The sequence below is a fragment of the Mesoplodon bidens genome, assembly GCF_964165515.1.
Source record: "Mesoplodon bidens genome assembly, chromosome: 19".
NCBI classification, from domain to species: Eukaryota; Metazoa; Chordata; class Mammalia; order Artiodactyla; family Ziphiidae; genus Mesoplodon; species Mesoplodon bidens.
In genome coordinates this window covers 39,315,325-39,342,632 of record NC_138179.1, presented here as the reverse complement: position 1 = coordinate 39,342,632, position 27,308 = coordinate 39,315,325, and the positions used below count along the sequence as shown (strand labels likewise).

At 55.6% G+C, this 27,308-nt stretch overlaps 3 protein-coding genes across 5 annotated transcripts in view; 2 read left to right on the top strand and 1 right to left on the bottom strand.

The window, feature by feature from the left end:
- Positions 1–3,538, top strand: H3-3B (H3.3 histone B). Its single transcript, XM_081220618.1, has 4 exons — positions 1–140; positions 594–731; positions 851–1,004; positions 1,101–3,538. The coding sequence occupies exons 2-4, from the start codon at positions 604–606 to the stop codon at positions 1,227–1,229; spliced, it is 411 nt and encodes a 136-aa protein (XP_081076744.1). The 5' UTR covers positions 1–140; positions 594–603; the 3' UTR covers positions 1,230–3,538.
- A 7,430-nt stretch (positions 3,539–10,968) lies between these two features.
- GALK1 (galactokinase 1) lies at positions 10,969–16,487 on the top strand. The gene is made up of 8 exons (XM_081219087.1): positions 10,969–11,187; positions 11,864–12,053; positions 12,493–12,612; positions 12,816–12,951; positions 13,061–13,242; positions 15,828–15,978; positions 16,081–16,243; positions 16,336–16,487. Exons 1-8 carry the CDS (start codon positions 11,023–11,025, stop codon positions 16,405–16,407), a joined length of 1,179 nt encoding a protein of 392 aa, XP_081075213.1. The 5' UTR covers positions 10,969–11,022; the 3' UTR covers positions 16,408–16,487.
- Positions 16,488–16,598: 111 nt separating this feature from the next.
- The window catches only part of ITGB4 (integrin subunit beta 4), a 31,351-nt gene continuing 20,641 nt past the window's right edge, over positions 16,599–27,308 (bottom strand). The window contains exons 27-40 of one of the 3 annotated variants that reach the window (XM_081219086.1): positions 25,586–25,790; positions 24,620–24,777; positions 24,100–24,280; positions 23,817–23,954; positions 21,765–21,947; positions 21,542–21,677; positions 20,208–20,398; positions 19,435–19,671; positions 18,559–18,708; positions 17,813–18,001; positions 17,563–17,718; positions 17,316–17,480; positions 17,117–17,224; positions 16,599–17,009 (exon numbers count right to left, since the gene is read on the bottom strand). In XM_081219086.1, coding sequence (XP_081075212.1) covers positions 16,870–17,009; positions 17,117–17,224; positions 17,316–17,480; positions 17,563–17,718; positions 17,813–18,001; positions 18,559–18,708; positions 19,435–19,671; positions 20,208–20,398; positions 21,542–21,677; positions 21,765–21,947; positions 23,817–23,954; positions 24,100–24,280; positions 24,620–24,777; positions 25,586–25,790 — 2,337 coding nt within the window. In that variant the 3' untranslated portion in view covers positions 16,599–16,869. Of the gene's footprint in view, positions 17,010–17,116; positions 17,225–17,315; positions 17,481–17,562; positions 17,719–17,812; positions 18,002–18,558; positions 18,709–19,128; positions 19,288–19,434; positions 19,672–20,207; positions 20,399–21,541; positions 21,678–21,764; positions 21,948–23,816; positions 23,955–24,099; positions 24,281–24,619; positions 24,778–25,585; positions 25,791–27,308 lie in introns of all 3 variants that reach the window. The other 2 variants (XM_081219084.1, XM_081219085.1) reach the window with 2 other exon arrangements.

The window sequence follows — 27,308 nt, the reverse complement described above, 5'->3', positions numbered from 1 at the left end:
GTATAGGGGGGGCTTGGAGCCCAGAGTGGTTTGTTCGTTAGTTGCAGGAGCCTCTTCCGTTAGTTCGGCGACTGCGGCTCTTCATTGGGCAGCGGGAGCGGCGCGGCTGTCGGAGAAGCGGCGTAAAACTTAGGCATTGGGTAAGTGTTCTTGGGTTTACGCGTGACATGAGGCCCTGTCAGCCGTTGATGTCGCGGGCCACGGCCGTTGAGAGCCGAGTGCCGGCCGCTGCGGGCTGCCCAGGCTGCTTGCTGGCGCCGGCGTGGGGACGGGTGGTTTTCCCTTGGGGCTTCGTTCCGGAACCATGTCTCCGCCTCTTTCCCGCTGGTGATTCAGAGGTCGCGACGCCGGGTTCCGGGCAGCCGGGCCTCCGCCCGTCGAGGAGGGGAAGTGACTCCTCCCCGCGCTCCCCCTCCCGGGGGAGGCTGCTGCTACTTGCAGCCTGAGTCATTAGGGGAGGGGGAGGAGGCGGCAGCCCTCGGCCATCTGCCGCCCGCCTTGGGGCGCGAGGAGGCGGGAGGGCAGGGGCGCCGGGCGTGCCGCACCCCGGGAGGCGAGCGCCGCGGCCCCGGAGTCAGGGATTTGTTCTGCAGGTGAAAGAAAATGGCCCGAACCAAGCAGACTGCTCGTAAGTCCACGGGTGGCAAAGCGCCCCGCAAACAGCTGGCCACTAAAGCGGCCAGGAAAAGCGCCCCCTCTACCGGCGGGGTGAAAAAACCTCATCGCTACAGGTAGGCAGAGCGGCAGAAAAACAATGACTCGGCGGCGCGCCGCGAGCGGGACGCTTCCTGCTGCTTGATCAGCGCTCTCGGTTAACCGGTGTCCCTTTACGCCCTCCTCTTCGCTTCAGACCCGGGACCGTTGCGCTTCGAGAAATCCGTCGTTACCAGAAATCCACCGAGCTTCTGATCCGGAAGCTGCCTTTCCAGAGGTTGGTGAGGGAGATCGCCCAGGATTTCAAAACCGACTTGAGGTTCCAGAGTGCCGCCATTGGTGCGCTTCAGGTGAGGTGGCCGAGGCTGCGTGTAGCAGGGGCGGAGGGCTTGCGTGCGGTTCTCCTCCTCGGAGAGAGTTAATAGTGCGGCTCTTGTCCTCAACAGGAGGCTAGTGAAGCGTACCTGGTGGGTTTATTTGAAGATACTAATCTGTGTGCCATCCACGCTAAGAGAGTCACCATCATGCCCAAAGACATCCAGTTGGCTCGCCGGATACGGGGAGAGAGAGCTTAAGTGAAGGCAGTTTTTATGGTGTTTTGTAGAAAATTCTGTAAAATACTTTGGTTTAATTTGTGAGTTTTTTTGTAAGAAATTGTTTATAATATGTTGCATTTGTACTTAAGTCATTCCATCTTTCACTCAGGATGAATGCGAAAAGTGACTGACTGTTCACAGACCTCAGTGATGTGAGCACTGTTGCTCAGGAGTGACAAGTTGCTAATATGCAGAAGGGATGGGTGATATTTCTTGCTTCTCATGATGCATGTTTCTGTATGTTAATGACTTGTTGGGTAGCTATTAAGGTACTAGAATTGATAAATGTGTACAGGGTCCTTTTGCAATAAAACTGGTTATGACTTGATCCAAGTGTTTAACAATTGGGGCTGTTAAGTCTGACCATACATCACTGTGATAGAATGTGGGCTTTTTCAAGGGTGAAGATACAAGTCTTAACCACAGTGTAACTTACAGTTTCCTTATTAAAAAAAAAAAAAAGTAAACCTGGCAGCTATAGAATACACTATGTGCATTTATAATAGCTATTTTATATATTGTAGTGTCAACATTTTTAAATTAAATGTTTTACATTCACATGTGGTGGGGAGTCTTGTCATTAAGGTGTGTGTAATATAGAGTCCGGTTGGTTTTCTCCTAACTAGACTGCACTTGTTTTTCATACATAGTAAAATGCTTTGCGCATTATACCTTGCATAAGTCCTCATTCTACCACATGTTAACTAATCCTCTAGCTGATAATGCAGACACTAACGGGGGGATTTATTTATAAGGGCTCTAGAATATAACACAAGTTATTCACACCAGCATCATCTGTTACTAATATAGTAGTGCAGCTTTTCTTTGTGTTGTGGTTGGTCTCATAATTAGGTTGAGTTTTTCTCTACCAGGAGGGAACAATACCGAACTTCTTTTCCTTGTGGAGTTTGTATTATAATAACCCTTAGGGTAAACTTGCTGTGGGGGAGGGACACACAGCTTCAGCTCATGGAACCTCTCTGCCAGTTAAAATGGTGTCATCTGATATAAGGTCCTGGGAAAAATCACTTCATAGAGATGGCTTTCCAAGTGGTTTTCAAATTTATCCTTCTATTGAAGTTTTTAGGTCAATTATGTATGTTGACTAAAGTTACAAATAAACTTGTTTATCCAACTAAGTGTCAAAAACCTAAATTGAATGTTGAAAGCTTAATACATTTTTTATTTAGGTCCTTTAAGTTTATTTCAGGTTTTGCTTGGTAGACAAAGGAAGCATTTATTTACAGAAATATTTCTATAAAGCATGTAAACAGCTCTTTGCTCTATAAAAATGCCATGACAGCTGTATATGCAGTGTGGGCTTAAGACTGTATTAATATGCTTCTCCCCCCTGCCCTTCTGTTGTGAAGGAAAGTAAATTTCTTTGAAATTCCAGGACTCAAATTTGGGGTCTGTTCCTGAACCTGTTGGTGAAGCACGTTTATAGATCTCTTCATAAAGTGAGTTATTTTAACACAAGCCCACAGGTATAGAATCTTAAGTTAGTCTAAGCTGCCTTTTCTGTATGAAACTAGCGTTCTTGACCAATGATGGCCACCAGTGAAGTATAGTATGTCAGCAGGACATGGGCACAAGAACCACACCAGTCAGACAAGAATTCTGTATAATTTGAAGTCAGTAGCTGTAGGAAGTCTCTATGCTCTGATAAAACAGTTCGGTGGGTGTTTTCTTAAGTTGTCACTAGTTTCAAATTTAGAGTTTAAGGGGTTTAGGATTGGAAAGAGGCAAGTCAGATTAGGATTGGGAATCTTGGTAATTTAGTGAGCTTTTTATGAGGTGTCAAAATCTGATATAGTGTAATGAACTGGTTTCCTAGAAGGTCCATCACAACGAGTTCTGGAACCAATTCTGACAGTTTACTTGAATTGTTCTTGTGAAGGACATTGAAATCCTAGCCAGTGGAATGTGGTGTGGAGTGTCTGGCAGTTACAGACACAAGTAGAGAAAAAGCTATGGTGATGCGTCTCCTTGAGTTACCACTAGAGCTAGAGTAGGTGACAAACTTTCTCACCAAGTCTGCATCCCAAGGTAGGATTTTACTGGGCAGCTTGGAATCTGCTAAAATAGTGCAAATTTACACTTGCATACTTTTAATTTTTAAGCCGACAGAAATATTTTCTGGTTCTAGGAAACTGCCCACATGTTATAATATCCATGGGTTAAGGTGGTAGAACAGAGTCTGAGGAGAAAAGCAAGCAAAAATTGGAGCTGATGAAGGCATCCTGTGCTGTTGATGGATGAGACAAAAATAAAGTTTTTAAAGTTGAGACTTTCTCATCTTGTTAATGGTCTTCATTTGGATGATAATGTTTTTCTTTCACGAAGTTTTGTGGGGGAAATGTCCAGGAAGCCTTGCCTTCTGACTCAGCTGGTAGTTGGGGGTTGGGGGGAGTGCATCCCAGCTCTCCCCATTTGTTGTGTCCTGGGGCTCCCCCTACCTGGTTCCTTGCAAGCACTGTTTCTTGCCTGGTGTCAGGTGTTGGGGGTGGGGGGGAGTGCATCCCAGCTCTCCCCAATTGTTGTGTCCTGGGGCTCCCCCTGCCTGGTTCCTTGCAAGCACTGTTTCTTGCCTGGTGTCAGGTGTTGGGGCTGGGGTCTGCCTCAGTAGGAAAGCAGGCCCCTTCTGGAACACTTTGAGGTAGGGCAGCAGAGGGTGGACACAGTCTAGTCAGCTGTCTGCCATTGGATCAGCAGGAAACTCCAAGGCTTGCCCTTAAGTTTCTGCAGGCAAGGGCCAGCCTGCCTGTGGGAGCAACAGCAGAAGGTCAGGGATCAGTTCCTCAGGCCTATGGCCAACCTACCCTGCCAGAGAGAAGGATGAGGTGTAGTTTTCAGCACACCCTTCTGTAGCGGTCGTCTCACTGTGGGTAGGCTACGCCCAAGAGCTTTGAGCCTCCACCCTGGGCATCCAGTCCTCACCCCTACCTCCCCATCCCTTAACAGTCACCTCATCACGGCAGTCACAGCTACTTCCCTGGGCCCCACCTCGCGCGCTGATACAAGAACAGCTGAGCTCAATGTGCTCTGTCTGAGCTCCACAGCCTTTTCCTTCCCTCAACCCATTGGCGGCCGCACCTGCCTCTGTAGGCGTTCCTCAGGGATGTCACCAGCCCAGACCATTCCATCGAGCTGGGCCTGGCTTCTGGCCAGCAACTCCAGCACAAGCAGCCAGCCTTCCACCTACCTTCCTGAAGGCAAGGCTGGAGGAAGGAAGGAAGGAAGAACTGATCCTTGCCCAGGTTGCTAACCCAAATCCCTGCAGCCTGCTCAGAGAGAAGGCTGATGTCCTTGGGCCAGGTGGCCAGCCTTTTGGCTCCCTGACCCCTTTGGGTCAGCAGGTCTGGGGAATGAGCAAGGCTGTGGGCCGAGGTGGGTGGGTGCAGCTGGGACAGCTTTGCGTATATTCATAGAGGCTGTGCTCTGTGAGCAGGGACCAGAGGCTGTTGTCCTCCCTCCTGGGGTGGGTGGAGAGGTGCCTGCTCCCTGTTCCTGCCTACTGCCCGGCTGCCCCTGGCAGTGAGGGATCCCACCCCGACAATCGGCATTGTTCCAAGCAGAGTCATGGGACTTCGGTGTGATGTGTCCCCAGCCTGTTCTGGTGTCCTGACCCGAGCACTATGTCCAGTGTCCAGCCAGGGACCCTCCACCCCCATTCCACCTACCCCATTGCCCTTCCTGAGAAACAAGCTAAGAGGTTCCGCAGACACCCCCCTTATACCCCAGCTAGGGAAGCAAGGTGGGGGGCGGCGGGGCAGCTCTTCAGTGAGGCCGTGACTCTTGGAGGAGCTAAAAGGCCACGTGTGATCTGGCAAGGGGCACAGAGGGGCGTGGTTGGGCAGTCAGGGTCTGGGGTCTTCTCTCTGGCAGCTACCAGCCCCTGTTCAGGAAGCTGCAGTTCTGGGACTATACACAGTGGAAGGGAGAGTGGGCTGAAAAGAAGGCCATCTCCAGTTCACCAGTACTGGTGGCAAGAAGGGCTCTGGGGAAGGGAGGCTGCTGGGCTGCAGGCTTCAGGCTGGCCGCCTCTGGCTGAGGGGTGTGTGAGGGACTGCACACAACCCCAGGGAGATGGTGCCCAGGCTCCATTAACCTCTACTCGCTTCCCACCCCCTCTGTCGGACACACTAGGCCCCAGGACCTTTCCCATAAGCGCCTCACTGCCTGGCACTGAGCCAAGAGCATCAGCAGAGGGGACAGGATGGGGTTGGGTCTAAGGCCCAGCCTTCATGAACCTGAGGGTCCTGCGACAGTCCGAGGGCCTCTCCCTCCTCAGTGCCCTGCCTTTGACCAGTCTCAGTCCTCCTGCCCACCCACAGTGGCCTGGAGACCTGCCAGCTGCTGTGCCTAGGGCAAGGTGCAGGGAGAGACAGCCGCAGCTGCATCTTGTGAGTCTGGATTTGCTCCCTGCCTAGCCATCAGCAGGGTGGTCGTCAGCCTAGAGGGCAGGAACTTCAGGGACACAGTGGGGGTACCAAATAAAGACGAGGCCTGCAGCTGGCGCCTCTTAGTGGGGCATCTGAGGCCGGGGATGGACAAGAAGCTCCCGGTGCTCCAAAGGCAAGACCTGAGGCTTGTCTGCCTCTGGAGTCGTGCCTGGCACACGGCACAGACTCCAGGCGTGTTTGCTGGCCAACCCAAGGCCCTGGCAGCCCCACAGCGCATCTGGCTGGCTCTGCTTCTGGCATGGGTGGCAAAGACTCAATCAGGTTCCCAAGAGCTTTGGTTACTGGCCTGGCTTCCAAATGGGGAGTGTTCCATGTAGGAACTGGGGCTCCAGGGGTCCAGGAGAGCAGCTGCCCCTCCTGTTCCTTACTAGGAGGCTGAGCTTTGGATTTTAATACTTCATAAGCAGAGGCTGGCAGAGCAGAGGCTGCAGCAGGTCAGAGTGCTCCTGGGGACAGGGTGATTGCAGTACAACCAATCTCAGTATCAGACAGACCCAGGTTCAAGGCCCAGCTGTCCTACTTGGATGAGTTCCTTAACCCATTTGTGCTTCTTTTCCTCATCTGTAAAATGGGAATAAAACCAGTGTCTACCCAATAGACTTGTAAGGATTTAATGAAACAATGTGTGCAAAGTCCGGTGCCTTTAAAACAGAAGTCAAGGGCACTGACCAATCAGAACCGGCACTGGTGGTGAACAACCAGTGCTGCCCTGCAGGCTGCATCTCAGCCCTGATACCAGGGTTTACCACAAGCTTGATATTAGTATTATCAATATTACAGAAGCTGTTATCATTAATGTAGCAGAAGGGCAAAGGGGGCCCAAATCAGGAGATAGGTTAACCCCCTGGGAACAACAAAAAAACCCTCCCAGCATGGGTGAAAGGGTGAGCCACCTGCTGAGAGCAAACATTTTCAGAGACTGTAGATATTAGCTTGGGAGATATGGATCCAAGTCCTATCAGGAAACCAGTCTTTAACTGCAGCGGAGAGGCCAGAGCTGCATGAAGCACACAGACCTTCATTGCATGAAGAAAGACTGGGTCCAGCAGGGAGGGCCCAAGGGCTAAGAATTGAGCGTGGGGACAAACGCAGACTCTGGGAGAGAAGGGCTGCCTCTGGAACACCTGTCCTCAGTGGTGGGCCCGGTCTCGCCATGACCTGGACAAACAGCTTGCCTAGGCCACTGGGTACTCAGCTGGCACGGGTGGTATTCCCACCACTGGATAATTTGTCCCCGTGGGGGCTATTACTGAGAATTCTATCATGACACCTCAGTCCTGTGTGACAGTTGGCTCTGGTTGCTCTGATACAAGTAAGTTGTTTTAGCCAGCAGAGCAGAGGACAGACTTTGGGTGGCAGTGTCCCCTTTAAGGTGCCACCTTCCCCCCAGTCTTGTGACATCTGGCCAGGAAATGGGAGGGAGGGTCAAAGGTCAGAGGCAGACTTTCTTCTGAACAAATTTTATGTAACATGCTAGATGGGATTCAAACACTGAGAGTAAACAGGTCTCCCAAATGAAATCAGTGTTTCAGAGTCCAGAGTGAGCCATCAGGAGCACCTGCCCTGGGGTCAAATCAGGTTTTCCAAGAACAACTTGAAACATACAAATGATGAAGATGGATCAAAGGGAGTGTTTTCAATCAAAATTAAACAATGGAAATAAACAGGGGTGTGGGCTGCCTAGGGATCAGAATTCCCAGAAAGCTCTTTATTCCGTTGTCAGAGCATTTATCTCAGTCAGGGTGGGGCGAGTGTCGGATTGAGACTGCCTCCCTATCAGAGCCCAAGGCTTTTATCTGACCCACTGCCTGCTGGAGAGTCCAACAATGTCTGTTGTATTAATGGATGATTGATAATAATAGCAAACATTTATTCTGTGCTTACCAAGTGCCAGAGGCAGGGCTGGGCACTCTATATGAAGATGACCTCATTCACTTCCTTTTGAAACTGTGTGTTAGGAAGGAAACACACTAGCCCCACTTTACAGATGAGAAACTGAGGCTCAGAGGGGTTAAGTCACCTGACCAAGATCACACAATAGTAAGGGCAAAGATTTGGGCTCAGAGCTGTTGGACATCAAAGCTGAGGTGGGTAAATGATGCGCAGAGTCGGGAAGGCTTCTCCAGTCATTGCCTCATGGGGAGGCATGGTTTGTGAGTTTAATTCCATTTCAACCAGCCCCAAGGGCCACTCACCGTTTTGTCTTGTTTTATTTTGCCTATGCCAAAAAATGCTTTACTGAGGAGTGCTCAAAAGGCCCATTTAAAGTGTATAATTCAATGGTTTCAGTATATTCACAGATATGGATAACCATCACCGCTGTCAATTTTAGAACATCTTCATCACCACAAAGGGAACTTGGTACTCTTTCCTAACACCCTCTTATTCTCCCATTCCCCTCAGCCCCAAGCAACCACTAATGTACTTTCTGTCTTTATAGATTTGCCTATTCTGGACATTTTGTCTGGATAGGATCATACAATTTGTAGTCTTTTATGACTGGCTTCCTTCATTTACTATGTTTTCAAGGCTCATCCATGTTGTAGCAGGTATCAGAACTTCATTCTTTTTATGGCTGAATAATATTCCCTTGTATAGGCCACATTTTGTTTATTCATTTTTCCCTTTTGGATTGCTTCCACCTTTTGGCTAATGTGAATAGTGCTGCTATGAACATTAATGTACAAGTTTTTGTGTGGATATATTTTTTCTCTTGAGTGTACATTTAGGAGTGGAACTGCTGAGTCATACGATAACTCTATGGTTAACATTTTGTGGAACTGCATAATTGTTTTACATTCCCAGCAGCAGTGTATGAGGGTTTTGATTTCACCACATCCTCACCAACACTTGCTATTTTCTGTCTTTTTTTTTTTTTTTTTAGCTTAAGCCATCCTAATGGATGTGAAGTACTATCTCATTGTGGATTTTTTTTAAATTAATTTGTTTATTTTTTGGCTGCATTGGGTGTTCGTTGGCTGGCTTTCTCTAGTTGCAGCGAGCGGGGGCTACCCTTTGTTTCAGTGTGTGGGCTTATTGTGGTGGCTTCTCTTGTTGCGGAGCACAGGCTCTAGGCACACGGGCTTCAGTAGTTGTGGCACATGGGCTCAGTAGTTGTGGCGCATGGGCTTAGTTGCTCCGCAGCATGTGGGATCTTCCTGGACGAGGGCTCGAACCCGTGTCCCCTGCATTGGCAGGTGGATTCTTAACCACTGTACCACCAGGAAGTCCCCTCATTGTGGTTTTGATTTGCCTTCTCCTAATGACTAATGATGTTGAGCACCTTTTCATATCTTCTCTGGAGAATGTTCAAATCTTTTGCCCATTTTTTTCAAGCTTTTAAACCTTTTCTTTATTGGTCTCCAAGCCTCATATTTAGTCTTTTTGCCCATTTTTAAATTGTCTTTTTTACCGTTGAGTTGTAAGAGCTCTTTATACATTCTTCTTTCTTTTTCTAAAAATTTGTTTATTTAATTAATTTATTTTTTTGGCTGCGTTGGGTCTTCATTGCTGCACGCGGGCTTTCTCTAGTTGCGGCGAGCGGGGGCTACTCTTCGTTGTGGTGCATGGGCTTCTCATTGCAGTGGCTTCTCTTGCTGCAGAGCACAGGCTCCAGGCGTGTGGGCTTCAGTAGTAGTGGCATGTGGGCTCAGCAGTTGTGGCTCATGGGCTCTAGAGCTCAGGCTCAGCAGTTGTGGCGCACGGGCTTAGCTGCTCCGCGCCGTGTGGGATCTTCCCAGACCAGGGCTCAAACCCGTATCCCCTGCATTGGCGGGCAGATTCTTAGCCACTGCGCCACCAGGGAAGTCCCTCTTTATACATTTTTTTTTTCATTGTTTCTGGCTGCGTCGGGTCTTTGTTGCTGTTTCATTGCTTTTCTCTAGTTGCAGCGAGCAGGGGCTACTCTTCATTGCAGTGCGCGGGCTTCTCACTGCAGTGGCTTCTCTTGTTGTGGAGCACGGGCTCTAGGCATGCAGGCTTCAGTAGTTGTGGCACGTGGGCTCAGTAATTGTGGCTCGAGGGCGCTAGAGCGCAGGCTCAGTAGTTGTGGCGCACGGGCTTAGTTGCTCCGCGGCATGTGGGATCTTCCAGGACCAGGGCTCGAACCCGTGTCCTCTGCATTGGCAGGCGGATTCTTAACCACTGCGCCACCAGGGAAGCCCTCTTTATACATTCTTGATACAAGTCCCTTAACTATGATTTGCAAATATTTTCTTCCATTCTGTGGGTTGTCTTTTCACTTTCTTGATGGGGTGGTCCTTAGATGCACAAAATTATTTTATTTTGATGAAGTACAATTTACGTATTTTTCTTTTGTTGCTTTTGCTTTTGGTGTCGTATCTAAAAAACCATTGACTAAGCCAAGGTCCCAAAGGTTTAACCTTATGTTTACTTCTAGGAGTTTTCAGAGCTGACTTTTGAATGTTCTTGGGGCAACCCCCTGAGCAGACCCCAAGCTACCCTGGCTGCAACCCTCCACAAAACCCCCACTCTAATCCCGAAGAGTCTGCTTACATTTCAGCCTGTCCCCTCCAAGGTTTCATATGGGGTGGCCAACTGTGGACAGGCATCCAGTCAGGAGTTGGGGACAGCTTGAAGGTTTAGGATGCAGGCTGGTGAGAGAGGAGGTGGCTAGTGTCAGACTCTGGGCACCAGGCCCTGGGACCAAGGTTCCAGGCTGAGAAAGCACCTGCTGGGCCAACAGACCAACCTACCTTGGCAGCTGGGGCTGGCTGCCAGGAGGGGCTGGGCCCACTGCTGTCCACCTCCACTCTCCCTACTCCTCCATTGCTAGGAGCTGGGACAGCAGGTGCACTCTAGAAAAGAAGCCTGTAGAAAGTGACTCCACCAAACTTGGCTTTCCTGATTTCTATTTACACTGATTGTCTGGCTGCCCTCTTACAGATTTATGATCAGAGGCTGGTGACCTCTCACAGTTGCAGGACTTTAGGACCTAGGAGATCCTTTTGGGAAACCCAGGTGTTGGAGGCCAGCTCTATTGCTCCGGCTTGGGTAGATGGCTGGGTGGATGGGTGTGGACACAGAGAGGGGCACCAGGGCCAGGAAAGAGCAGCTCAGATCTCCCGGGCCCGCCAATACCCACCCCGCTGAGCGCCCAGCACTTCTTTGGAAAGCCCGCCCCGCGCGCCCAGCTGGTGGATTGGGCCGGAACCGCAGGCGGGGCGGGGCCAGCGCGGCCCGATTTGGGGCGGTGCGTGCCGCTGTGTGAGCCGACGCCGCGCGGCTCCGCCCCGAGCATCCTGAGCCGACCCGACTGCGCCTGGCAGAGCCGCAGGGTGAGTGTCATGGCCGCTTCCGAACAGCGCCAACCCGGGGAGCTGCTGGCCAAGGCCCGGAGAGCCTTCCTGGAGGAGTTCGGGGCCGAGCCCGAGCTGGCCGTGTCGGCCCCGGGCCGCGTCAACCTCATCGGGGAGCACACGGACTACAACCAGGGCCTGGTGCTGCCCATGGTGAGGGGCTGCGCGGGAGGCGCCATCTCCCCGCGTGCACTGTTGGGCGGGCCGCCCCGAACTTTTACTCCAGCCGAGTGTGGGGGACGAGCACGTGGGAGAGACCCTAGGACGGGGCATTTCACACGTTGGAAGGGAGGAAACGGGGAATCCGCGAGGAAGTAGGCTATGGACCGCTGATCCTCGCCATCTCCTTGGGAGCCACCTCAGATTGTGGGGGAATGCGGAAGGGGGCCCAACTGTAAACCGAGGCGAAGTAGCCCTAAGCTTCCTGGTCCAGCCCGTTCAGTTTGCAGAGGAGGGAATGGAGGCACAGAGAGGGCTAGTGATCTGCTCAAGGTCACACAGCTGAGGTGGAGCTGCCTTAGCCTGGGGCTATGTCCATCCCCCTGTGCATCTTCCAAAATGGGAAGGCGTCAGAAAGAGCTCGTCTGATTCTGTTTTCCTATTGACCCACAGCCAGGAGCCCACGCTTAGGGCAGAGTCCAGGTCTGCACTGGCCCTGCCCCTGAAGACCTATGGGGTGGGACCCAAGCCCCCCAAGGCCAGGTGAACATGCAGGCTCTTCCCTGAGACACTCCCCATTCCCTTCATGTTGAGCCTGGAGGTCACCTCCTTGTCTGTCCCTGGCCCCTTGGTATTGGAAGTTTTGCATACTATTTGTTTCTTCCGCCAGGCGCTGGAGCTTGGGACTGTGCTGGTGGGCAGCCCCCGGGCAGATGGGCTTATCTCCCTCCTTACCACCTCTGAGGATGCCGACGAGCCCCGGCGGCTGCAGTTTCCCCTGCCCACAACCCAGCGGCCACTGGAGCCTGGGGTCCCCCACTGGGCCAACTACGTCAAGGGAGTGATTCAGCACTACCCAGGTATGGGGCCCAGGCCTGGGTCAAATTCCTGTCTCTCAGCCACAAAGCTCATCAGCTCATCTAATCCACTGTGGGGTAGGCATGCAAGGTGGAGCATCCCCATTGTACAGGTGAGGAGACTGATGCCCCGAGAGGTTCTAGAACTTGCCCTGGGTTGCCCATGACATGATTGGAGGAGTCAGGGTTCAAACCCCAGCCCGTGGGTCTCCAGAGCCCTAAGCCAGGAGAACTAGGAGACTGTGTCCCAGGAACCTCAGGGTTGGAGGATGGAGGGCGGCGGACCCCTTGGCCCAACAGGTTGGTGGCCTCTGACAATTGAGACACATTTCCCCGGAAGCAGCTGCCAGGCAGTTGCCTCCTTTGTACCAGAATACATGCCCTTCTTGTGCTCATCCTCCCAGATGGCCCGTCTTACCATCATCCATTCTTTCTCCTGCAGCTGCCCCCCTCCCTGGCTTCAGTGCAGTGGTGGTCAGCTCAGTGCCCCTAGGGGGTGGGCTGTCCAGGTCAGCATCCCTGGAAGTGGCCACGTATACCTTCCTGCAGCAGCTCTGCCCAGGTACCTCCTAGACCCCAGCTCCCCACGCAGCCCTCCTTCCCTGAGGTCCTGTGATCAGAACTTCCTACCCCAATTGTGGCTTTGGGGGAGTGGGTAGGGAATCTCCCTGCAGTATCACTGGACACATTGGGGGCTGCTCCCACCCTCCCACCCCTAGTGCCCCCTCCTGGGCCCCAGCCTTCCCACCTTGCCCTGTGCTGCAGACTCGGGGACAATAGCCGCCCGGGCCCAGGTGTGTCAGCGGGCTGAGCACAGCTTCGCAGGGGTGCCCTGTGGCATCATGGACCAGCTCATCGCATTGCTGGGGCAGAAAGGCCACGCGCTGCTCATTGACTGCAGGTCAGGGGCTCCCCTTGTCCCCTCCCACCTCGTAGGAGCTCCTGGACGAAACATGTGCGGCAAACAGATGGTTGGCCTTGTCATCTTCCTGGCTCCATCTCTATCCCAGGTCCCTGGAGACAAGCCTGGTGCCGTTGTTGGATCCCAAGCTGGCTGTGCTCATCACCAACTCCAACGTCCGCCACTCACTGGGCTCCAGCGAGTATCCCCTGAGGCGGCGCCAGTGTGAAGAAGTGGCCCAGGCGTTGGGCAAGGAGAGCCTTCGTGAGGTGCAGCTGGAGGAGCTGGAGGGTGAGAGCTGGCTGGGTGCACTGTGTTCTGGAGATGGCTGGCCACCCTGGGGTGAGGGGGGCTGCCGGGCTCTCGCTGTGGCTTTGACCCGGATGTACATCCCCTCACCTCCAGGGACCTCTGCCAAGCTCTGCCCACTCCCCCAACACTGCTGACTTAGGACTGCTTGAAATCTCCATATTGTTTTTTCTAATGTGAGGATTAAGTATCCACCGTGGACAATACAGAAAAGTACAAAGAAGAGGACTTCCCTGGTGGCGCAGTGGTTAAGAATCCGCCTGCCAATGCAGGGGACACGGGTTCGAGCCCTGGTCCGGGAAGATCCCACATGCTGCAGAGCAGCTAAGCCCGTGGGCCATAACTACTGAGCCTGCGCTCTAGAGCCTGCAAGCCACAACTACTGAAGCCTGAATGCCTAGAGCCCGTGCTCTGCAACAAGAGAAGCCACCGTGAGGAGCCCACACACCACAACGAAGAGTAGCCCCTGCTCGCCGCAACTAGAGAAAGCCCGTGCGCAGCAATGAAGACCTAACGCAGCCAAAAAAAAAAAAGTACAAAGAAGAAAATAATAAGCTATAAGATCACTACCCAGAGATAGCCACTATTAGCATTTTAGTATATTTCCTTCCAGTGTTTTTCTACATCTGTATTTTTTTTAAATTAATTAATTAATTAAATTTTTTTCTTTTTGGCTGCGTTGGGTCTTCGTTGCTGTGCATGGGCTTCAGTAGTTGTGGCAAGCGGGAGCTACTCTTTGTTGTGGTGCGCGTACTTCTCATTGCAGTGGCTTATCTTGTTGCGGAGCGCGGGCTCTAGGTGTGCAGGCTTCAGTAGCTGTGGCACGTGGACTTCAGTAGTTGTGGCTTGCAGGCTCTAGAGCGCAGGCTCAGTAGTTACTCCACGGCATGTGGGATCTTCCCGGACCAGGGCTCGAACACGTGTCCCTTGCATTGGCAGGCGGATTCTTAACCACTGTACCACCAGGGAAGTCCCAGTTTTAAAATTTTTAATTGAAATATCCTTGACTTGCAATGTTATGTTAGTTTCAACATCTGTATTCTCAAGGTTGAGTATATGCAGTGTTGCCACCTGCCCTTTTTTTTTTTTTACTTAACATTGTCTCGGAGCCCTTCTCTATGTCATGAAAGGCCTGTCATCAACATGGCTTTTTAAAGCTACGTAGCATTTCAGCATCTAGGTGCACTGTAATTTACTTAACCATTTTCTGGTAATCATACCTAACACCGTGATGGATTTTTTTTATATATAAATTTATTTATTTTTGGCTGCATTGGGTCATCGTTGCTGCACACAGGCTTTCTCTAGTTGTGGCGAGTGGGGGCTACTCTTCGTTGCAGTGTGCGTACTTCTCATTACGGTGGCTTCTCGTTGTGGAGCACGGGCTCCAGGTGCGTGGGCTTCAGTAGTTGTGGCGCACAGGCTCAGTAGTTGTGGCTCGCGGGCTCTAGAGCACAGGCCTAGTTGCTCCACGGCATGTGGGGTCTTCCTGGAACAGGGCTCAGACCCTTGTCCCCTGCATTGACAGGTGGATTCTTAACCACTGCACCGCCAGGGAAGTCCCTGTGATGGGTTTTGTTTGTTTGTTTGTTTTTATTTTTGGCTGCGTTGGGTCTTCGTTGCTGCACGCGGACTTTCTCTAGTTGGGGTGAGCGGGGGCTACTCTTCGTTTTGGTGCTCGGGCTTCTCATTGCGATGGCGTCTCTTGTTGCGGAGCACAGGCTCTAGGCATGCGGGCTTCAGTAGTTGTGGCTCACGGGCTCTAGAGCGCAGGCTCAGTAGTTGTGGAGCACGGGCTTAGTTGCTCCGCAGCATGTGGATTTTCCTGGACCAGGGATCAAACCTGTGTCCCCCGCATTGACAGGCAGATTCTTATCCACTGCGCCACCAGGGAAGCCCCCTTGATGGGTATTTTTTTTTTTGATGGGTATTTTTATACATAATTCTTTCTCTGCACTTTCTTCCTGTTTTCTTAGGATTAGATTATTAGGAGTAGGATCACAAAATCAAAACATAACTTTTTTTTTTTTTTGGCCATGCTGCATGGCTTGTGGTATCTATTTTTTTAATTTAATTTAATTTAATTTCATATATTTTTGGCTGCATTAGGTCTTCGTTGCTGCGCCCGGGTTTTCTCTAGTTGTGGCCAGCGGGGGCTACTCTTCGTTGCTGTGTGCTGGCCTCTCACTGCGGTGGCTTCTCTTGTTGCGGAACATGGTCTCTAGGAGTGCGGGCCTCAGTAGTTGTGGCTCACAAACTCCTGCTGGTTATCGAGCACCCACTGTGTGCCAGGCACCCTGCTGGGAGCACTCCATGTGTCTGCTCACTCAGTCTTCCCTGCACGCCAAATGAGGCGGGTGTCCCCTTTTATAGTCGAGGAGGGGAGACTCTGAAACCTTGGTCACCAACCCGAGGTTCTACCCACAGCTTGGTCAGAACCAGGTCTCAAACTGGAGATGCCCCCGCCCCCCCCAGCCAGCGCCCTGGAGCCATCGTGCCCCTCCTCCACGTCCACAGGGGCCCAGAGGCGGTGGATGGTGGATCTGCTGACTCCTTTTCCGTCCCAGCTGGCAGGGAGCTGATGAGCAGGGAGGCCTTCCGGCGGGCGCGGCACGTGGTGGGCGAGATCCAGCGCACAGCCCAGGCAGCAGCCGCCCTGAGCCGCGGTGACTACAGAGCCTTCGGCCGCCTCATGGTGGAGAGTCACCGCTCGCTCAGGTGAGATCCCCAGGTGCCCAGCACCTCCTGGTCACAGGCTGTCCGCTGTGCCGGATGGGGCTGGTTCAAGGCCTCCCGCCTCCCCCCATGTCCTCTCTGCAGGGATGACTACGAGGTGAGCTGCCCCGAGCTGGATCAGCTGGTGGAGGCTGCGCTCTCTGCGCCCGGGGTTTATGGCAGCCGCATGACAGGCGGTGGCTTTGGTGGCTGCACGGTGACGCTGCTGGAGGCCTCCGCTGCTTCCCTAGTGATGCAGCACATCCAGGTGGGCAGGTGCCAGAGACTGGGGGGAGCGGGAGAGATGGGTTCCCAGGGCCGTGCTGTGCTCAGACCCCACCCCACCCGTCCCTCCTACAGGGGCAGTACAGCGGGACCGCCACCTTCTACCTTTCCCAGGCGGCCGACGGCGCCCAGGTGCTGTGCTTGTGAGGCCCTCCCAGGCCGGCCCACGGCAGGCCTGCCCTCCAACCTGGGTGCTCAATAAACTTGTATTACCTCTGGCTCTGATACATGCCTGTCTCCAGAGGTGGATGTGTGCTTGGGCATCAGAGAAAGGTGGGTATAAGAACTGCTCCCCTGCTCTGGGCAGGCCCCAGAAACATGGACAGGGCAGAGCCAAGCAGTAGCAAACTCTTTTATTAAGTGCAGAACAAAGCTGGGACCTTGTCACGCTGGTCCTAGCTCTTTGGTTACAAATGGGCTTGGGCCCAGGGTAGGAGGGCAGCCGAAGGGCCTTCCGGGACCACTTCATGCCTCCCAGAGGACACCTACCCCCTGCTCTGTGGCCAGAGGCACCGGCCCTGTGATCAGCATGCGGGTGGGCTGGTCGCCAGGGGTCCAAGGATGGCGTAGCTGAGGCAGCGCCAGGGAGAGGAGGTGGGGTTCAGGGGCTCAGGTCTGAAAGAACTGTTGGTCCACATGGGTGCTGAGGGTTCCACTGGTGGTCAGTGTCCGGCTCACAAACTCCTGTGTCACGTGCCGGGTGAGGGAGCCATGGGCTTCCAAGTGCTGGGACCCCAGGGTCAATCCGTCTGCAGGGGAAGAGGTGTTGAAGGGTCCACCTGGGTCCCCAACCCCCTTTCCTCTGTTAGTGCTGTGCTCCCCCGGGAGAGCCAGGAGCCCCCACCGGGTAACTCACCCAGTAGGACGGGCTCAGTGGTGCTGGAGTGGGTGGTGGTGATGCTGTACTCTCCTGGCATTGGGTGCTGGAAGAGCCCCAAGTGGCTGCCCAGCTGTGAGAAGGAGCCTGGAGTGGGCAGAGGGGCCAGTCGGAGGGTGGGGCCGGGAGAAGGCGTGGCCAGAAGGGGTGCGGGTGAGGAAGGGGTGAAGCAGCCCACCTCCATCCTGGGACTCGATGGTGATGATACCCTCACGCTCCGGCCCGAAACCTTGGGTGGTCTTGGCCTGCACCTTGAACTTGTAGGGCACGTTCTCGCTGAGGCCTGGCACCGTCAGCCGGCTCTCGGGGCTGTCGCCATCTACCAGGAACGTGGTGGCTGGCTCTGGGCAGGGAAGATGCCTTTAGCCTCAGTGGCTCTCCCTCCACCCTTCCCCTGGTCCCCCTGACCCTGGGGCGGGCAGCACCTGCTCCGTGGGCCATCTCACAAGTCACCAGGTAGCCGAGGATGTCGCCATCAGGCCTGCGCGGCCGCTCCCAGCTCAATTGCAGAGAGTCTGGGCTCAGGGCTGTGAACACCAGTGGGCCTGGGGCGCTGGGCGTGCTCAAAGTGAAGGCAGAGCCTGGGGACAGCAGAGGAAGAGTGTCGGTGGGTGGGTGGGTGGGTTTGTGGGTACAAGATGAGGGGACAACTGTCAGGGTGGGGGGGCGACTCACCCGGTAGGGGGCAGAGTGGGCTCTGTGGGTGCACCTGTGACTCGATGGTGATGACACCCTCGCGCTCTGGGCCCCAGCCTTCCTGGCTCTGGGCCCGCACGCGGAACACGTAGGAGTGGTTGGGCAGGAGGTCTTCCAGCACCACCGAAGTCTGGCTGGGGTTGGGGATGTTAAGCTGATGCAGCTCACCTGGGTGGGGATGGAGGCAGGTAGCAGAGCAGCATTATTCCTTATTCCTATCCCCGGCCTGATCCCACCCCTTCCCTAGGCTACTGTCCAGACCTACCCACCACCCGCCCAGCATTAGCTGTGGCTTGGGTACAGGTGGGGTCAGCCTTGTATAGTTGGTTGTTCAGGTTGTACGCTACACAAGGGATGAGTGGAACCTGAGATCCCATCTGTGTATGTTGGCTGTTTATGGGCCCAGATCATGCTGCCGCGAGTGTGTCTGCCCACGGAAGTGCCACTTCCCAACTCCTGGAAAGACATCTCATAGGCCGGCAGAGGCCCTGGGTCCCTAGGCCGGTGAGGCCTTGTTAGGTAAAACCTAGCAGTGGGAATGATCTGGAGAGAGGCCTAGGGAGAGATGGATGAGGATTCATTAGAAGAGGCAGTGGGAGTCTTAGAAGAGAGAGACTCTCTCAGAAAGGTGGGGTAGGGGGGGAGCATTAGTGTTCAAGGGACTTGGGTGGATTCCTGACAGTCGGGTGTCCCCATGTGTCAGCCCGACAGCAGCCATGCCTCACCGCCATTCAGCAGCTGGTACTCCACGCTGTAGCCCTGCAGCGCCCGCTCACACTGCGGCTCCTGCCAGCTTACTTTCAGAGACGTGGGTCCCAGGGCTGAGAACACCAGGCGGGTGGGTGTGTTGGGCACACCTGCAGCCAAGCGGGAGCCTGGGGACAGGAGGCCACAGTCAGCCGGTGTCGGGTGTCCGGGCAGGAGTCCTAGTTCTAGCCCTGACCGCCCTCAGCTGTGGCGCCTGCACTGACCGCTGGCCAGGTGGCCCACTCACCCTGCAACACCCTGTCCAGGCCACCCAGCACCTCCTGAATGTCCTGTGCAGGACGTGGATGCGGGCCCTGCCTGTGCCGAGGGGGTGAGCCCGTGAGTCAGCCGGCCCCCACCCTCAGCTGGCCTGGCCCCTCTCCTAACCCCAACCCAGCACCCCCAGAGGACGGAAGCTGCGTTAGGCACCAGCGCTGATGTGGATGGAATGGAGGGTGAGGTGGCACGGGCAGCGGCGGCGGTGGGTGGATGGGTGACAGATGCAGCAGGACAGCTGTGGAGGCACAGGATGGCCACCCCTGTACTACCTGAGCCCCAAGAGGGTGCTGCTGGCTGCCCAGCCAGGATTATAGAGTCTCTTGAGTCCCCGGAGTGGGGGACCCCCTTCATCTGAGCCCGACTCCAGGACCCCAGGGCCCAGGACAGCGGAAGCCTGCTCCTCCCGTGTTCCCAGATGGGAGGGAGGCCTAGGGCAGGACAAAACAAGAGTGAGAGGGCAGGGAGTGTGCATGTCAGGATGGGCAGGAGGGGGACGGCAGGCCAGCAGCCCGAGCCTCCAGGAGCTGGAAGAGAGGAAGCATTAGAGGAGGGCAGGGGAGGTGGTGAGTACTCACTCTGGGAGGTGAGGGAGGTGAGGGTTGAGTAGTCCCTGGGCAGCGTGGCAGAGTGCGAGTGTTCCGGGCGGGTCAGCGAGTGGTAGTCCCGCGAGAGGGTGGAGGACGTGCTCAGCAGGCGGCGGGGCAGGTGTGGGCTCAGGTGGGTGCCGTAGGCCGTGTTGCTCACAGCCATCCTGTGCAGGGAGTTGGCACTGCCCGGGAAGGCAAAGTCCATCCGCCCGTTCACCAGGTGCTCTGTGGGGTAGAGCAGGGTCACCGGACCGGCCCGCACCAGACCTGGAGCCCCTCGGGGCAGGCTGCAGCCCTGGGAATTCCCTGGATTACCTACCCTCTGGGGGCCCTTGGCATAAAAACAACCTGCTTCCCTTGGCCCGCCAGGGACAGAGGTCCTTGGAGGAGTCCAAGGGCCCCCTAGGCGTCTGCAACTCAGGTCCTGTGGCCTGGCAGGACGCCCCTATGGACGGCCGCTGACCTCAGCCGGGGACTCACTGCCCCCGCAGTTGGCCCTGCCCTGGGAAGAGCCCAAACGCCTGCCCTTGGGTCCCCTGAGGCCTCTGAGGGGTCTCCTTGGGCACCAGGGCCTGCCCTAGACACAACAGACTTGGAAGGTTGGGGGCAGTCCAGCTTTGGGGAGAGCCCCAGCGCCTGCCTTGGGGTCCCTTGGCTCTGGGGTGGCAGCCGGGCAGCCTGGCTGCGGTGGGCTCTGGCTGGAGCCCAGAGGCAGCAAACCAGCGAGCCTAGGTGGGTGCGGGTCAGGGCAGGCCGGTCACCTCCCTCCCCGCCGGCACCCCGCGCGCCCCCATTGGCGGCGCCGTCATCCAGGGGCCCGCGGGGCGGCTCGGCGGCGTCGGAGGAGCGCCGGCTGCTGGCCGACAGGCGCGGGATGAGCTCCGGGGGCAGCCGCCATGTGACGCGCCGCAGGTCCAGCTCCTCCCCCAGCAGGGGCTCGAACTTCCAGCCGCTGCCGCCTTGGGAACAACGAAGGGCCGCGTTGGCACCGCCGGGGGGCGCGGGCGGCTGCGCAGAGGGGCTGGGGGAGGAGGCGGGCGGCGCTGTGACGGGAGCCCGTCCTCTGGCTCTCTGGGATCCGGGTGTGTGCCGGGGAGCCCGGTGGCCGGCGAGGCCCTCGCCCGAGAGGTGGAAGAGGGCGGCCCGGGCTGCAGCTGGCGAGGGGAGACCCCTGGACCAGAGCCTGGGCTCTGTCGCCAGCTGTGAGGACTCCCTGCTCTGAGCCTTGGTTTCCCCTCTGGATAACGGAGGGCGTGAGCTCTCCCCTGCCGGCCTCCCAGGGGCACTTCCAGCAGCCAGAGTGCGTCACAGGCAGCGAAGTGTAGTGTAGCTGAGTTGGGGCACCTGATGCGAACCAGCTGCTCTTTATTTCAGACCCTCAAAACTCTCAAGACCCTTGGGCTTGGGTTCCTTAAACCCAGGTTGGACACCGTGGAGGCCTGGTATAGGCAAGGATGTAAGAAAATACAAATCCTGAAGGATTTTCACTACTGGCAGTGTGTGATTGGCATCCCATTTCACAGGTCAGAAAACAGGTGCAGAGAGGGTGATTCATCTGAATTCCTGCAGTGGAGCCAGAGCTAAAACTGAGTCCCCAAGAGTCCCAGTCGAGGGCTCTTTGCATCACACCACTGTACAGGAATCAAGGAAGGAGGAGGAACAGGGCCAGTGTGGGGAGACTGCTCTGTGGGCCCAGAGTCAGGCCTGCCTCCTCCCACATGGCCCTGTCCCTGGCAGGTGGCCTGATTCCAATGGCACTGCTGGTGAGCCCTCCGGTCTCAAAACTGTGTTTCCAGTCCCATGTGCATGAGCCTGTGTGCATGTGCCCCAAGCACATGTCTGTCTGCCTGTCCTCACACACAGACGTGCACACGATTCATTCGGGCCACGTCGGCTTTGTCCCCTCTGTATCCAGAGCCAGTGTGGTGCCTGCCAAACCGTTGGCTTTGTAGATGCTCGTCTGGGGCTGAGAGGGGACTTCTGGTGTGACCTTCATGCCCAGTGCTCACTGGCCCCTTGGTTCTCTCTGGACACCAGTGACAGCCCCATCCTCTACCCAGGACCCCCACCTTCCTCGCAGGCATCCCAGGCCCACTCACCAGTGTCATCAGAGATGCTGGGCCTCTGGCTGCCAGTCGGGGAGCGGAGCACGTCATCGCTGTACATGAGGAAGCTTTCGTAGTCTTCCCCACCGTGGGCGTCCACAATGGGAATGTCTGGGATGATGGGGACTGCAGGGTGGGAGCGGGTGAGCCAGGGCCCCAGCCTCGGCCTCCTGCCCACCCCCGTCTGCCCTGTGCCTCCCACCCACCACTCACTGGACATGGGCCGCTTGGGCTGGGTGGCCAGGTTGATGATGGCCTCCCGCTCAGGCCCCCAGCCTGCCCCGTTGCGAGCCTTGACCGTGTAGCGGTACGGCTGGGACTCCCGCAGGTTCTCGATGAGCAGCGTCCGCTTCTTGGGGCTGTCCACCAGCACCTTCTTCATGGGCCCGATGGGTCCTGGGACAGGGAGAGTGCTTCAGAGGGGTCATCCAGCTTCTGGCCTGGTCCCTGCCTCTGGTGCACCAGGACTGTCGCACAGCCCCTGAGCTGCACCCAGGAGTTTGGGGAACGAGTCAGGGAGCAAGCAACTGTTGAACCCCAGCTGCATGCCAAGCCCTGAGAACCTGGGTGGGACTGGCTTAGAGAAGGCTCCATGCGGCTCATCGCTAAGTTAAGTGGCAGAGACAAGACTAGACTCAAGTCGGCCCCACTGTCACCTCTACCAGTTGGTAAAGGGTCCTGCGTCCATGTGCGTCTGTGTGTGACACTGACTCCAGAGGCTTGGGCGCCCTCACCACCTGTGCCTCACTGTCCACAACCAAATCCCAAATGCATGGCTTCCCTGGTCACCTGGGCAAGGACGGGAGGAGAGAGGCAGGCCTGAACCTGCACCTGAGGACAGGCTGAGGCTTGTGAGAGCTAAGGGCGAGAGCAGAGGGGAAACAGCTCTCCTCCGCCACACCTGGAAGGGTGGACGCAAGCCCTGGGAGAGAGGAGGAAGAGACCCCAGGCTGCTCTGAGCAAGTTACGGTGCCTGGGACCCCATGTGACAAGATGGGGGCCCTCTATGTTGGAAGACGTCTGGGAGACCAGAAAATGTCCCAGTTTCCAAGGGGTCCAAAGGAGGGCTCTGGAAAAACAACACCTGCTAAGCTTGATGCTGTTTGTTTGTTTGCCCCACCGCGTGGCATGCGGGATCTTAATTCCCCAACCAGGGATCGAACTCGTGCCCCCTGCAGTGGAAGCATGGATTCTTAACCACTGGACCACCAGGGAAGTCCCTTGATGCTGTTTGGTAAGTAAAGAGCTGTGCTCCAAAAATTCGCTGATGTTGGGCTGTCAGCCGGGGGAGGTCTCTAACTGCCCTCTCCCATCCCTGTCCACCAGGGGGAGAAGGGAAGGGGGCCACCCCAAAGTTGCTGATGCCCTTGGGCCCACCTCACACATTTGTGACACAGCGGAGGCCTCAGCAGGCTAACGCCGTGGGCTGAAACCATCAGTCATTCCTGGGATTAAAGGCTGGGTCAGAGAACATTTCCTGACATCGGTCCATGGGTGGACCAGGTGTTGTAAACTCAGAATGAGCCAAGGATGTGATGCAGCTGCTGAGAAGGCTGTGCTTAGTCAGCCAGGCTAGTAAAGAGCAAGGAGCCTGAGACCCAGAACAATCCTGCTGCCCTCTGCCCTGTTGGGCCACCCTGGGGATGCTAAGCCTGACTCACTTTAGGGTCCACGGGTCCTATTTGGGGGTGGTAAGCTCTCCATCCCTGAGATGGGCCAAACAGAGGTGAGAGCGCAAGGAGGAGGGCCCTGCACCAGGCGAGAGGTGGGACCAAGTTCCCTCAAATAGTTTCTCATCCTGACAACTGGCAGGGGTGGTCCCTCCCCTTTCCAGGACTGGGAGAAAAATAACAGTTCTGCCAGGTGCTTTGGCCTAGGGCTGCCAGATAAAATATTGCATGAAATGTACTAGAAAAATTGTCTGTTTGAAGTTCAGGGCGTCCTCTGCTTTTATTTCCTAAATCTGTCAACTCTACTCTGGCCCTAAGAGAACCGTGTAGAATTGAGCCATTTTAGTTACCTGCGTGGGCAGGCAGCCCTGGACCTGTGACCCCACTGCACATATATAATCTCAGGCCCTCCATCCCTACCTGCCCTGGGAGCTTCTGGGCCTGGCTTTGGAATGCAACTCAGCCCAAACCTGACCACAAACCTAACGATGCCCCAGGCAGTCAGACATACGGGCTCATCCACTGACCAGGACGCTGGACCTCCTCCCACTCTTTGCTCCTCCCTGGGGGCAGAAGGAGAGGTCCAGATCCTTACGGCTGTCCTCGTTGACCAGGCCATAGCAGACCTCATAGGCCGTGATCTCGCCATTGGTCTCGGCTGGCTCAGCCCAGCTCAGCTGGGTCACGGTGGAGGAGACGACATTGAAGGCCAGACGCCCCGGCTCGCTGGGAACTGGAGGGGGAGGGGATGCAGGAAGAGAGCTGTCAGCCGCAGAGAGGGGGCAGACTTCTAGGGAGTCGGGGGACAGGGCTGGGCACGCTGGCATCAGGGTAGCCGGGGGGCAGACAGGTGGATGGACAGAAAGGCGAGGCCTCACCTTCCGGGTGAGTGCGACAGGACACCAGGGAGCTGTAGGGGCCCTCGCCCTGCGCCCCGTAGGCGCACACCTTCATCTTGTAGTCGCAATACGGGTACAGGTTGGTGAGCTCCACTGAGGGCACCTTGCTGTCGAGGAGGTGGGCTTCGGACTCAGAGTCACCCTGGATCCAGTACTTCACCTGCTCCCGGGGCGGGGCTGGTCAGTGGGGAGCAGCTGGCAAAGCTGATCCTCCCTCTGCTGAGCCCTGCCCTTGTTACCCACTTTGCGCACAGACAGGACCGAGTGACCTGCCAGGTTCACACAGCAGGGCTGGGACGGAGCAGGGGTGTTTCTGGGCTGGTGGGGCCACAGTCCAGGAACTCGCCTCTGCCCCGGGGCACAGAGGGGGGTTCCCCCGTCCACTGAGGCCAAGCATGCCCTCTCCTCTCCCTCAAGGGCCCTCTTCCCCCCGGGTGGCCCACCTCCCCACTATGTGCCCAGCCTCCCCATCCACCACCCTCATCGCCCCGCACCTTACCCGGTACCCTGTTGGCTTGCCAGGAGGGGGCAGCCAGTTGAAGTGGATCTTCCGGGACCCGGCGGCCTTGGCATTGGGGTTCTGTGGGGCATCCAGGTCACCCCGGGGGAGTAGGGGTGATGACAGGGTCTGGCCCATTAAGTTCCCGTCTAGTTCATCTGTAGTGGGTCAAAAGCCAGGGCAGGGCAGCCAGCTGAGTCACCCCGCGGCTTTGAGGGGGGGCAGGAACCCACCATCGCCACCAGGGGGCGCCAGAAGCCCAGTTAAACACCAACGCTCCTTCCCTGCATCCCCCTCAACTGAGACCTACCAAAGGGGGTCTCTAGAGGGCTGGTGCCCCCATTAGTAAAGCACAGGGCATCCTGCCAAACTTGGGGGGCCCAGGAGGGTCTCTGGAGGGATGAGAAGGAGGAAGGAGTTTGCTCGCTCTCTCCCTTTGGCAGCCAAGGGTGTGTCCCACGTGAGAACACCTGGCTTCTCCCAACGCCCTCCGTCACTCCCAGACCCCAAGACTCCGCCTCCTGCCCCATCTTCTCAGCAAGCCTCCTCTCCGGGTGGGCTCACAGACCCCACTATACAGTTCTCAGGACCCATAAGAACTGTTTCACCCCTTCTGGGAACACCTGCATTTTAGCTGGAATGAAGGCTGAAGTCAAAGGGCTAAGGCCCTTAGTGGTGCGATTCACAGCCAGCAGCAGGCCGGTGGCCGCATGACCCCAGCCTCTCTGATTGAGAGTAGGGTTGCCAGATAAAGGCAGGATACCTAGCTAAATTGGAATTTTAGATAAACAACAAACCCTTTTTTAGGATAAGTACATCCCAAATAGTGCATGGGATATACTTATACTACAAATGTGGTTGTTACTTATCTGAGATTCAAATTTAACTGAGCGTCCTGTATTTTTACTTGCTAAGACTGTCAAGAAGCCCCCAGCCCCGCTTAGGCTGACTCCAGACTCTGCCTACCTTGGTCCCCAATGATGACAGTGGCAGACTGCGGCTGGCCCAGGCGGGCCCCAAACTTGGGGTTGCTGAGTTGGATGTAGAAGCGGCGGGTCTGGCAGCCCCGCAAAAGGGAGTCCATCTCCTGCAGCTCCAGGAGCTTCACCTGCAGCTCCTTCCAGGTCTCCCCAGGTTGGAATAGCAGTTCGCCCTCTGTGGGGATGTAGTCCTGGGAGTGGGAAGGGGTCAGGGTCAGGGTCAGACCAGGCCTTCAAGAATGAGTAATGGCCACACAGCCCACCCCAACCTCACGGACAATGCAGAGACCCACACACACAGACTGTCCCACATGGACACGGAATGACTCATGTTTCTACAACACCTCTTGCGCATCAAGCACATTACAAATATTAGCTCATTTGCTCCTCAGGGCAGTGTGAGGTAGAGATATTATTGTCCCCATTTTACAAATGAGGAAACTGAGGCACACAGAGGTGAAGAAACTTGCCCAAGTTCACACAGGTAGTTGTGGTGGAACCAGGATTTGAACCAAGGCACAGAGACAGGGATGCAGATATGGAGGGTCCCATACAGGCAGGCACTCAGCCGGGGGAGCTGAGATTTGCAGGCCCCAGACAGGGAGGGAGGAACTGTTCCCCGCACTGGGGCTCTGAAGTCTGGATCCCACCAGCCCCCAGGCCCTGCCTCCCGGGGGCAGTGCTTCCAACATATCCAGCTTTTTTTTTTTTTCCCCCCAATGCCCCAGAGCTTTCCTGAGCTCCCATCACATGACGCCACTGGGTGGCACTGCAAACTAACATTCAATTCCAGGCACTGCTAGCCAGCCGCGCTGTGCAGAGAGGGACAAACTCAAACGCTACAAAAACCCAGAAAGAAAAGCAGGAGTCGCCTGCAAGACAGCTGACCTAGGGGGGATGCTTCAAAAATGTCCAGGTGAGGGGATTCCCTGGTGGCGCAGTGGTTGAGAATCTGCCTGCTAACGCAGGGGACACGGGTTCAAACTCTGGTCTGGGAGGATCCCACATGCCGCGGAGCAACTAGGCCCGTGAGCCACAATTACTGAGCCTGCACGTCTGGAGCCTGCGCTCCGCAACAACAGAGGCTGCGATAGTGAGAGGCCCGCGCAACGCGATGAAGAGTGGCCCCCGCTTGCCACAACTAGAGAAAGCCCTTGCCCAGAAACGAAGACCCAACACAGCCAAAAATAAATAAATAAATAAATTTATATAAAAAAAAATGTCCAGGTGACAAAAGACAAAGCCGGGGAATTATTCTAGATTAAAGGAGACTAAACACATGACAACAAAATGCAATGCCATACCCTTGATTGGTTCCTGGATTGGGGGGAAAAAGCTACAGAGGACATTACTGGGACATGTGAACATGGGGGATCCGAATATGGACTATTAGTTATGAGGACAGTGTGACATTTCTTTTTTTTTTGCGATACGCGAGCCTCTCACTGTTGTGGCCTCTCCCGTTGCGGAGCACAGGCTCCGGACGCGCAGGCTCAGCGGCCATGGCTCATGGGGCCAGCCGCTCTGCAGCATGTGGGATCTTCCCAGACCAGGACACAAACCCGTGTCCCCTGCATCGGCAGGCGGACTCTCAACCACTGCGCCACCAGAGAAGCCCTGACATTTTTTAAGTTAGGTAATTCTGTCGTAGTCATGTAGAGTGCACTTGTTCTTAGCAGGTGCCTGCAGAAGGGTTTAGGGTCTCTATG

Coding starts and splice junctions, on each gene's coding strand:
- H3-3B (XM_081220618.1), top strand. CDS start 604: ATGGCCCGAACCAAGCAGACTGCTCGTAAGTCCACGGGTGGCAAAGCG. Junction 732..850: donor AAAAAACCTCATCGCTACAG/GTAGGCAGAGCG, acceptor TCTTCGCTTCAG/ACCCGGGACCGTTGCGCTTC. Junction 1,005..1,100: donor CCGCCATTGGTGCGCTTCAG/GTGAGGTGGCCG, acceptor TGTCCTCAACAG/GAGGCTAGTGAAGCGTACCT.
- GALK1 (XM_081219087.1), top strand. CDS start 11,023: ATGGCCGCTTCCGAACAGCGCCAACCCGGGGAGCTGCTGGCCAAGGCC. Junction 12,613..12,815: donor CCTGCAGCAGCTCTGCCCAG/GTACCTCCTAGA, acceptor CCTGTGCTGCAG/ACTCGGGGACAATAGCCGCC. Junction 12,952..13,060: donor GCGCTGCTCATTGACTGCAG/GTCAGGGGCTCC, acceptor TCTCTATCCCAG/GTCCCTGGAGACAAGCCTGG.